Below are 11,471 nucleotides of genomic sequence, written 5' to 3' on the forward strand. Positions count from 1 at the left end.
TATTAATATTGGCGAAAAAAAATTCTGATTTGCTTCTTTTTTTTTTTCAAGTGTGTCCCATTTATTTTTTTTTTCTTTTTGGAAGGGAAGTTTTTTTTTCCCAGGCCAAAAAAAAAGTTTTGGAAAAAAAAAAAGGCTGGAAATTCCCCTTGGAAATTTTTCCAATTGGGGGAAATGTGGAATTAGTTTTTTTTTTTTTTTTTTTTGGGTCCTTTTACCCCCCAAAAAAAAAAAAAATATTAAAAATTTTTTAAATGGTTTCCCGGTTAATTTTAATAAAAAATAATTGAATTTTTTTTTTTTATTAAATTTTATGGGGAAAAAAAAAAAAAAATTTTTTTCTGTTCAAAAAAATTAATTAATTAATTAAATTTTAATTAAAAAACCCCCCCCTTTAAATGGTTTTTTAAAAAAAAAAAAAAAAAGAAGGGAAATCCAATCAAAACAAAACCCCCCCTCAACCCACATTTTTACTCTTTTTTTATGTAATTATAATTTTTTTTAAAAATAAATTTTAAGCATATATATATATAACATACCACACATTAATTTTAATTCCATTGATCAATAATATTTTTTATTGATGACGAATAATATGAAAAAAGATGGCATAATTAAAACAATATAACAACAAAAAATTATTATTTTTTTTTTATATTTTAATTTAATTTTATTTTATTTTTTTTTATTATATTTTTTATTATTCATTTAATTTTTTTTTTTTTATTTTATTTTTTTTTTGGGTATTTATTTTTTTTTTTTTTTTTTTTTTTTTTAAATTATCAAATTTTTATTTGTCAAATGTCGGAATGAATTATTAAGGTATTAAATAGTAATAATTTTAATATTGTAATTCTCAATATCTAAACAATTTTATTATTATTTATTTTTTTTTTATAAAAAAAGTTTTATAATTTCTTTTTTTTTTTTTTTTTTCAAAATAAATTCCTTTGCTATAAAATTTTCCTATTTTTTTATAAAAAAAAATTATTTATTATATCTAAATTAATTTATAGTAAACTTTTTTTTTTTATTTTTTTAAAAAAAAAAAAAATGGATCATCAAAAATTAAATTATTTAATTATAATTATTTTATTATTTTTAACTACTTTTATATATTTTGGAAACTCAAGTCTTTTAAAAATTGAAGATATAAGGGAAAATAATAATTATAATTATATTTTTTATATAAATCCAAATATAGTAAATAATGATAATAAAATCAATAATAATAATATAAATAAAAATAAATTTTGTGGAATTAATATAAATAATAGTTGTTCAACAATTAGTAGTGCAATAAATTCATTTAAACAACAAATTTTAGATGTTAACCATAAATATCAATCATTAACATTATTATTAATGGATGGTATATATAATTTAAATCAAGAAAATGGTTCCGAAATTACCATTATTGGAATGAATTTAACAATCAAACCTTTTAATTTTAAAAACCCAAATATAATAATAAAGGGTTCAATTAATAATAAAAATAAAAATAATAATCTTTTTACAATAATAAATAATAAAGATAATATAAATAGTAATATAAAATTAATAAATTTAAAATTTCAACAAATAAAATCTACAACTTTAATAAATTATCAAATTGATTCAAATAAAAATAATAATAACGAAAATATAATTATTTTAAATAATATTGAAATTATTGATTCAAATAATATTATAATTGTTTCAAATTTAGTTGGATCAAAACTTTTTATATCAGATCTTTATTTAAAAAATAATAGTGATAATAATAATAATAATAATAATTATAATAATTATAATAATTCTTTAATTAATTTACAATCTTCAAAATTATTTTTAAATAATACCATTTTAGAAAATAACGAGTTTTCAAATTGTATTTATGATAATTCAAATTCAACAATTGAAATTAATAATAATTTTATTTTAAGTAAAAATAATAATAATAATAATAATAATAATTTCTTATTTTGTAAAACAAGTTGCTTAATTAAAATAAATAAAAATGAAAATGAAAATAATAATTTAAAACAATTAGTTATCGAATCAACTAAATCAAAAAATTTATCAAAAATTATTATTTGTGATATATCTAAATTAACAACAACAACAACAACAACAACAACAACAACAACAATAACAAAAAAACAAGAAGAAGATTATAAATGTGAAATTGAAATTATTTCACCAATTTTAAAAGAAGAAATTATTACTACTGATAAAAAAAAAAATTATGGTAAGAGTGATGATACTAGTGATGAGTCTAGTGATGGTGGTAATAGTCAAGAAAAACAATTTATGAAATCATTGGAAATATTTGTAGTGTGTATTGGTTTAATTATTGGTTTTGCAATGATTGTATCAGCAATTTATTATTTAAATAAATGTTATTTAAAATATCATCCTGATTATTATTCAGAATATAATTACGATATTATTCCAGATTTATAATAATTATAAAAAAGAAAAAAAAAAAAAAAAAACTTAGAAAAATTAAAATTTAATAAATAAAAAAAAAAAAATTTTTTTAAAAAAAAAAATATCAGTTTTTTTAATTTAATTTCTTTATCAAAAAAAAAATAATAAAAATTCTTTTTTTTAAAAAAAAAGTAATTAACACGTCACTTTAAATGACATTATCATTTTTTTTTTTTAAAAAATTTTATTTTTCATTTTTTTTTTTTTTTTTTTTTTTTTTTGGGTTGAAAAAAAAAAAAGGGGTCTTTAGAAAAAAAAAAAAAAAAAAAAAAAAAAAAAAAAAAAAAAAAAAAAAAAAAAAAAAAAACTAAACTATTTTTTATTAAAAAATAAAAAGAAATAATAATTAATTTATTTATTTAATTAATAATAATTATAATAATAAATGGAAGAAATAAATGAAGAATATGAAAGAATTAAATCATCAAAAAATAAAGAAGGTAGATTTAATAATCCATTCGGAGTTAGTGGTGTATTTCCAGGATTTTCAAAAGTAGTTAATAGAATTAAAGAGATACGTAAATTTCCAATCATACCATTAACAGAAGAAGAGAGAAGAGATATTCATCCATGTTTAAAACCAAATTTTGAATTGATTAAACAAGAATATGATTTTAAAACAACAATAAAATCAACATGGATTGGTCATTCGACAGTGATTGTACAACTTGAAGGATTCACATTCTTGACAGACCCAGTTTGGAGTGATAGATGCTCACCATTCACATCGATTGGTCCCAAACGTCATACTGACCCAGCTTGTGCAATCTCTGAATTACCAAAAATTGACTTTGTTTTAATTTCACATACCCACTATGACCATTTAGATTATCAATCAGTTGTTGAAATTTATAAATTACAAAAACCAACTTTCTACGTCCCATTAGGTATGAAACAATGGTTTTTAGATGCTGGTATATTTGATGTTTTCGAATTAGATTGGTGGGAAGAAATTAAATTTATTAAAAATGAAAATGAAAATGAAAATAAAAATGAAAATGAAAATGAAAATAAAAATGAAATAAAATTAATATATACACCAGTTAATCATAGTTCACGTAGAGGTTTATTTGATAAAGATAAGGCACTTTGGGGTGGTTGGATAGTTCAAGGTGAATTTAGAAGATTTTGGTTCTCTGGTGATACTGCATATAATGATAAATTATTTAAAGTTATTGGTCATCATTATGGTCCATTTGATTATAGTTTAATTGCAATTGGTGCCTATGATAGAAATAGAGAAATAATGAGAGCAAATCATATCGATCCACAAGAAGCAGTAATGATTCATCGTGAAATTAAAAGTAAACGTTCATTCGGTATACATTGGGGTACTTTTACATTAACAAATGAACCAATTTTAGAACCTCCACAATTACTATTATCAGAATCAAAAAAACAATCATTAAAAGAAAATGAATTTTTCGTTAGTAAAATTGGTGAAACTTCAATAATCAGTAATGATTTTAATCAAAATAATAATGATGTAAATTAAACATTTTTGTATAATATATATATATTAATAAAATTTTATTTAATAATTGTTAATAATCTTTTTGGATTATTTATTAAAATATTATTAATATCAGTATCAGAATAACCAAACTTTTTCATTCTTGGTATAATATTGAATAGAATATGAGAATAACCATGACCACCATAACTAACCAAACGATGTTTTGTATAAATATCATGAGAGATAACAATATTTTCACCATAACCATGTTTAATTAATTGATAAATCCATTCAATTCTTTGATTATCTGATGGCATTCCAACTTCACCACCAAATGGATAATGTGAAATTTCCATACCCTATACATATATATAAATTATAATATTAATATATATATATATATATATATATATACATATACATATATTGTATAATTATTTTATTAATTATTTACAAATAAATCAAATTCTAAGATACAACCAGTTTTGGCAGTTTCTAGTAGAATATTAATATCATGAATTGTACGATCAATGTGACCAATGATTACTCTTGATAAGTCTGCACCGGAATCTTTTAGGATTTGGATTATTTCAAGTGGTGCAGTTTGAGATCTACCTGGGTGGATTGAAATAGAGAGTCCGGTTCTTTGTTGGGCTTTTGCTGATGCAATTAATGACTTTTTTTCATTGTTTGTTAAGGGAAATGAGCAACCTACTTCCCCGATGATACCTGCTTTAATGGATGTATCATCTATACCTATTAAACATTGTTTAACAATTTCATCTTCCATTTGTTTTTCAGTCATTGATTGAACAAATTGTGAAATTGATTTATCTAAATAGTATCCTGCACCCATTACAATATTTATATTTAATTCTTGTGATACTTTTAAACATTGGAGTGGATCTCTACCTATACCTTTAGTTGTCACTTCAACTATTGTCGAGCCACCATTTCTTTTAAACATTTCTAATTCCCTTATTGCAATTTCCATTTCATTTAATTGTAAATTATGTAAATTCTTATTATAATTATATTGTACCCAATGATTATTTATAAGTGATATCTTTTCATTTGATAAATCTTCAATTGTTTTATTACTATTACTATTACCACTACCACTACCACCACCTAAACAACACATTTTTAATTCTTGTTCATTTGGTTTTTCAAAATAATCCAAATAATTTATAAATATATGTTCATGCATATGTGTTATACCTAATTCATCTTTTTCTATTAAACCTTTAATTGTTTGAATTTTACCAATTCTTTCTGTCATTTTTTTTTTTTTTTTTTTTTTTTTTAAAAAAAAAAATATGAGGTATGAAAATTATTAATGCAGGAAAAAAATATAAAAAAATAAAAAATTAATTAATAATTTAAATTTTAGATGCCCTAAAAAAAAAAAAATAAAAAAATAAAAAAATAAAAAATTAAAAAAAATATCTTACAAATACTTTGTATAAAATTAAATTAGTAAAAATTTGTTTAAAAAAAAAAAAAAATAAAATAAAATAAAATAAAGAAGAAAATCTTTGGAATCTAATTTTATTATTTTTAATAATTAAAAAAAGGGATTTTTTTTTTTTTTTTTTATTTTTTAAAGTAAAAAGTTTTTACATTAAAAATTGATTAGATTTTTTAAAGTTGAAATCTTAATTCTATTAAAATCTCTTTTTTTTTTTTTTTTTTTTTTTTTTTTTTGTTTTGGCTAATTAAATTTTAAATTTTTTTTTATCCGTTAGTTTAAAAAAAAAAAAAAAAAATCTATTTTTTATTTTGCGCGTGTTTGGATAAAAATATAATTTTAAAAAAACACTTTTTCCACCAAAACAAAAAAAAAAATTTTTTTTTTTTTTATTTTCCACTTTTTTTTTTTTTCATATTCATTTTTTTATATATATATATTTTTTTTTTTTTTACTTTATAAGGAGAAACATTTAATTATTATTCTCAATATTAAAAAATAAAATTTTTTAAAAAAAAATATAAAAATATAAAAGAATATAAAAAAATGATAAATAATAATAATAATAATTTTAATTATGAAAATAAAGAAAATCAATATAATCATACCCCTGTTAACAGAAGTAACAGTGGTGGATTTGAAAAATCAACACCATTATCACCATTATCACCTCAACCAATGATGATGTCACCAAAAACCAATGGTTCAACAAAAACACCATTATCACCATTATCACCAAATGATAAAATGGTTTTATCACCACCAAAATCAATAAATAATAATAATAAATTAAATTTAATGGGACCACCAAGTGGAATTCCATTAAAAAGACCAACTAGTAATTTATTTGAATATGTTTCAAAACAAATTACATCAAATTCTTTAAATTCAACTACTATTGTATTACCAACTTCAACTTCAAATGAAAATTTAAATTTATATAATAATAATAATAATAATAATGAATTTTCATTTCCAACACCACAAAGTGTACCTTCAACATCAACAACAACAACAACACCAACAACATCAAATAATAATACACCAATACCAACACCAACATTATCAAGAAATAATACATTAAATAGAAGATCAGCACAACAACAACAAGCTAACAAAACATTTTCAAAAACTGGTGAAGAAGATTATTTTTCAACTAAAAAAAGAGAAGATAGAAAAAGTACTCAATTACTAAGACAAAGTAGTAAAAGAGATATGTTAATTCAAGCTTCAAGACAATTAAATCAAAGATCATCACCACCAAAACAACAACAACAACAACAACAACAATTACAAAAACAACAAGAAGAAGAAGAATTACAAAAACAATTAAAACAAATTAATGAAGAACAACAAAAATTATTACAAGAAAAGAAACAACAACAATTACAAGAATTTTTAATTAAAGAAAAGAAAAGAACAGAATCTATTAAGGAGGTTTATACATCAGAGTTTGCATATATTGGTCATTTGAATACAGTGATTGATCAATATCTGCTACCATTGCGTAGAGAGTATTCTGCACCTGAAGAGGTTAGATTAATTGTATCGATCTTTTCAAATATTGAAAGTATTAGATCAATTAATAAATCCATGCTATTGGATAGGGTTGGTGAACGTATTAGTAATATTGGTAGTTCGACAAATACAAGTTTAAATGTAATCATCTCTGATCTATTCTTGGCATTGATTCCATCGATTTCAAATATTTACATTGAATATTATGTAAACTATTATCGTTCTTTACATAGTTTAGATTATTGGTTCAATAAATGTAAAAAGTTTAAAAAATTCTTGGATCATGATTCAATGATTTTAAAATCATTATTAATTATGCCAATTCAACGTATTCCAAGATATTCTCTACTATTGGATGCTATCATTCGTTTTACAAATCCAACTCATCCTGATTTTCAAAATTTAAATTTGGCTTTAGAAAAAATGAAACAATTAACTGAAATTATTAATGAAAAAATTCGTCATTCTGAATTAATTCAAAGAGTTACAAATATTAGATTTAAATTTAATGATACAATTGGTGTAAGTATTTTTTTTTTTTTTTTTAAATTTATATTTTTATTTATATTTAAAATTATTAATAAATAATTTTTTTTTTTTTAAAGTTTTTGGATCAAACACATAGAATTTTAATTAAAGATAGTGGTGATAATACACTTCAATTACAACCATTTAAATGTGTTAGTATGTATAATAGCAACAATAATAATAATAATAATGAAAATTTAATAGAAGAAGAAGATATAAATAGTAAAGAAAGTGATGATTTAACAGATGAAGAAGAATACAATAGTGGTTTAATTTTAAATACATCTTTTAAAAGATCATTGTCTTCAATTCCTCAACAATCACAAATTAAAAAAAGTTCTAATAATAGTATTTTAAAGAAATCATCATCAATGATTACATTAGTACCAAGTGATTGTGTACTTTATTTATTTAATGATACATTATTATTAGGTACAACTTCTCAAAATAATATAAATAATAATAATAATTTAAATGAAGATTCAAATAGTAATAATAATAATAATAATAATAATAATAATAATAATGGTAATAATAATGGTAATAATAATGGTAATAATAGTAATGGTAATAGTAATAATAGTAATGGTAATAATAGTAATAATAAATATAATGTTGTTTTAAAATCAAAATTAGTTGAAATTTTTATAAAGGATTATACAAAATTAGCACCAACTATATTTTCAATTCACCATAATAGTGGCACTTATTTAATATCTTGTCAAAATATTGAACAACGTGAAACTTGGGTTAAAGCTATTTTAGAGACAATAGAGAAATTAATTTCACAAGATAATGAATTGGCAATTAGAAGAAGTAAAATCTCTTTAAAAGGTAGTGATGAATATGGTTGGTATGCTTTCGATTCAGAATGTCAATCTCAAGATGCAAACCTAATTTCACGTTCTCTTCAAGAGTTGGAGAAGAATCAAGTTTTCACTCCAAAGAAACGTAAATCAATGATTGGTAAAGTAAAACAAAGAATGTCAAGTGCTTTATCTTCTCCTCATAAAAATCAAAATGTAAAAAGAAATTCTTCATTTGTTTTAAATTCATTATGTAATTATGACTAAAATCTAAAAAAAAAAAGAAAAAGAAAAAGAAAAAGAAAAAGAAAAAGAAAAAGAAAAAGAAAAAGAAAAAAAAAAAAAAAGAAAAAAGGAAAGAAAAGGAAAGGAAAAGAAAGGAAATCAAAAAAAAAAAAAAAAAAATCACCTTTGAAATCATTTTAAAAAAAAAAAAATAAGAAACAAATTTACAAAAAAAAAAAATTAACCAAATTTAATATTTTTGGTTAAATATATATAATTAATTTAAGAATAAAAAAAGTTAATTCTTTTTTTCAAAATAATGCAACTTCACTAAGGTTTTTTTTTTTTTTTTTTTTGAATTGGATAACGCAATTATTAGTTGCTTCTCCTTGAGTTTAAAATTTTTAACTCTATTAAAATGAGAAAAAGTAGGAGAAGCAGGTATCGATTGCATTTTCCTTTTAAATAAAGGGAGAAAAAAAGTGACGCCATTCTTATTAAAATAGTTTATTGACAAGTAAACATTAAATCATAATCATTTAAAATAATAGTTAATGCAACTTCACTAAGGTTCTTTTTTTTTTTTTTTGAATTAATTATTAGTTGCTTCTCCTTGAGATATAATTTTTTAACTTTTTTTTTGAATGAAGTAACGCAAATATAATTTTTTAACTTATTGTTCTATTAAAATTATAATTTCAAAAAAGTAAGCTTGCCCGAGCTGGTCTAAGGGGTTGCATTAAGGCTGCAATATCATTGATACAAGGGTTCGAATCCCTTAGCTTACAATATGTTTAACAAATGAAACTTAAAGTCGTGTGTTCGATTCTATCTAAAGATTAGAAAGGTCTTTGAGCAAAGAGAAAAAAGTTTTTAAGTTTACATTCAGGAAGGCCACAAATTATCAAGAATCCAATAGATTGATTCAACCCATTGTAGTCTCCTTACCAGTCATATAATCAACAACAGTTTCATAATTTATTTTATCAATTTAATTCAATTAAAATACTGGTTAGAATTTAATTTCAGTCAAAATCCAAATTGGTTACTTTATTTTCAAATTACTAAATTCAAATTAATATATAGTTAATTTAAATAAACTCATTTTTATAAAATAGAATTAAAACCATTATATACTTCAGTTAATTTATAATTCAATTAATTTATTAAATAAATATATAAACAAACAAATAAATAAAAAACAAATAAATAAAAAACAAATAAATAAAAAACAAATATAATAAATAAATAAAAAAATAAATAAATAAATAAATAAATAAAAAAATAAAAAAATAAACAAATAAATAAATAAATAAGTAAAGTTTAATTAAATATATTAATAAAAAAAAAAAAGAAAAAAATATTAAAAAAGATTCAACCAACCACTTCTGCTGCATAATCATGTAGTAAACAAAAAAACCATCAGCATGTCAGGTTGGCTGAGTTGGTAGAGTGTAGGCCTCATAATCCTAAGGTAGAGCCCATTTTTCCAATTTTAACCTATAAATAATAATTAGGCCACTCAATTAAATAAAAATAGAAAAAATAATTGACACACATTTAAGATATGTTAGTGAAAGTCTGTTTCATTATAAAAGAAATATCACTTTATTTTTTTTGAATTGGAAAAGGCAATTATAATTAGTTACAAAGTTAAAAAAAAATCCCTTTTTTTTTTTTTTTTTTTTTTTTTTTGAATTGGATAACGCAATTATTATTTGCTTCTCCTTGAGATGCTAGATCTCATTTTATTTTATTTTTTTTTTTTTTTACAGGGTCTCTAAAAGAGGGGTTGGTTTACCTTTTTTTTTTTTTTTTTTTTTTTTTTTTTGGTTCCGAATTTTGAATTGTATTATTACTTTTGATTAAAACATCTTTTTTTGTCCAAACTTTTTTCTAAATCTTTTTTTATTTTATGGGCTGGTTCGGGATTGATGTTTATGACGTATTTGAATTGTTTTTTTTTTAATTGAGTTTTATCCACAATTTCCCTTTTTTTTTGAGGCCATTTGGGTTGCTTAATATTTGGGGGGGTGGTTGGGATTTTCCATTTTATTTTCTTTCTATCTTTTTTATTTTTCTTTAAAAAGTTAAAAATCTGGAAATTTTTTGATTAACTTGGGTTCCCAGGGTTTTTTTTTTTTTTTTTTTTTTTTTTTTTTTTTTTTTTTTTTTTTTTTTTTTTTTTTTTTTTTATTTATAGAAAGTACTGAGTGAATTATTGTATTTTTTGAGATGTTTAGGAAGTTCTATTGCGTGAAGAGGTGAGTTCCATTGTCTGCTAAATTGTAATAGCTTTAGCGAGATTAGTGAGTCTAATTTATTTTGTTCTTCTGGCCGTTGCTTTGATTTGATTCTTAATGTTTTGTTTATAACCGCTTGTGTCCTGTCCCATGCAGCTCTTTGTGTTTTAATTAGTTCACGTATGACTTGTTGTCTGTGAATTATTATTTCTTTTTCATCGTGAATGAGTTTATTTCTTTTGTGCCAGATTTTATCGAATATAATAGCTATTAAATTGGCTACTAGTGCAATTTGTAGATGGTTTAAAATCTTCACATTCCAGGTGTGAGTGGTGTGTCCACACTTAGTTAGGGTGTAGTTGAAGATTTCTTGTGTGTTTTTGATGTGGGCTTTGCAGTTGAAGAATATATGTTCTGAGGTCTCATCTTCCCCACAAATTTTAATTACAAAACTTTTTTTTTTGAATTGGATAACGCAATTATTATTTGCTTCTCCTTGAGATGCTAGATCTCATTTTATTTTTTTTTTTTTTTTACAGGGTCTTTTTGATTAAAACATCTTTTTTGTCCAAACTTTTTTCTAAATCTTTTTTTATTTTATCGTCTGGTTCGTGATTGATGTTTATGACGTATTTGAATTGTTTTTTTTTTTTTTTAATTGAGTTTTATCCACAATTTCGCTTATTTTTTGTAGGCACCTGTGCTGCTTAATATTTGTGGTGTTCCAATTGCATCAACAAACCATTATCTGT

The 11,471-nt window shown here is 21.3% G+C and overlaps 5 protein-coding genes and 1 non-coding gene across 6 annotated transcripts; 5 read left to right on the forward strand and 1 right to left on the reverse strand.

The window, feature by feature from the left end:
• On the forward strand, window positions 1-254 carry DDB_G0293398 (hypothetical protein; the record flags this gene model as incomplete). Its single annotated transcript, XM_629155.1, has 1 exon — window positions 1-254. A coding segment is annotated over one exon (254 nt), but the record flags the coding sequence as incomplete, so codon positions are not given.
• A 799-nt stretch (window positions 255-1,053) lies between these two features.
• DDB_G0293390 (hypothetical protein) lies at window positions 1,054-2,445 on the forward strand (the record flags this gene model as incomplete). The annotated part of the gene is made up of 1 exon (XM_629156.1): window positions 1,054-2,445. The coding sequence occupies one exon, from the start codon at window positions 1,054-1,056 to the stop codon at window positions 2,443-2,445; it is 1,392 nt and encodes a 463-aa protein (XP_629158.1).
• Window positions 2,446-2,857: 412 nt separating this feature from the next.
• DDB_G0293392 (beta-lactamase-like domain-containing protein) lies at window positions 2,858-3,967 on the forward strand (the record flags this gene model as incomplete). Its single annotated transcript, XM_629157.1, has 1 exon — window positions 2,858-3,967. One exon carries the CDS (start codon window positions 2,858-2,860, stop codon window positions 3,965-3,967), a length of 1,110 nt encoding a protein of 369 aa, XP_629159.1.
• A 35-nt stretch (window positions 3,968-4,002) lies between these two features.
• On the reverse strand, window positions 4,003-5,210 carry pter (phosphotriesterase-related protein; the record flags this gene model as incomplete). The annotated part of the gene is made up of 2 exons (XM_629158.1): window positions 4,003-4,287; window positions 4,383-5,210. 2 exons carry the CDS (start codon window positions 5,208-5,210, stop codon window positions 4,003-4,005), a joined length of 1,113 nt encoding a protein of 370 aa, XP_629160.1.
• A 735-nt stretch (window positions 5,211-5,945) lies between these two features.
• gxcO (RhoGEF domain-containing protein) lies at window positions 5,946-8,518 on the forward strand (the record flags this gene model as incomplete). The annotated part of the gene is made up of 2 exons (XM_629159.1): window positions 5,946-7,439; window positions 7,523-8,518. 2 exons carry the CDS (start codon window positions 5,946-5,948, stop codon window positions 8,516-8,518), a joined length of 2,490 nt encoding a protein of 829 aa, XP_629161.1.
• A 664-nt stretch (window positions 8,519-9,182) lies between these two features.
• Window positions 9,183-9,264, forward strand: tRNA-Leu-AAG-10. Its single transcript has one exon. It is a non-coding gene; the product is annotated as a tRNA-Leu (tRNA).
• Window positions 9,265-11,471: the final 2,207 nt, after the last annotated feature.

The sequence above is a fragment of the Dictyostelium discoideum genome, assembly GCF_000004695.1.
Source record: "Dictyostelium discoideum AX4 chromosome 6 chromosome, whole genome shotgun sequence".
In the NCBI taxonomy this organism is placed as follows: Eukaryota; Evosea; class Eumycetozoa; order Dictyosteliales; family Dictyosteliaceae; genus Dictyostelium; species Dictyostelium discoideum.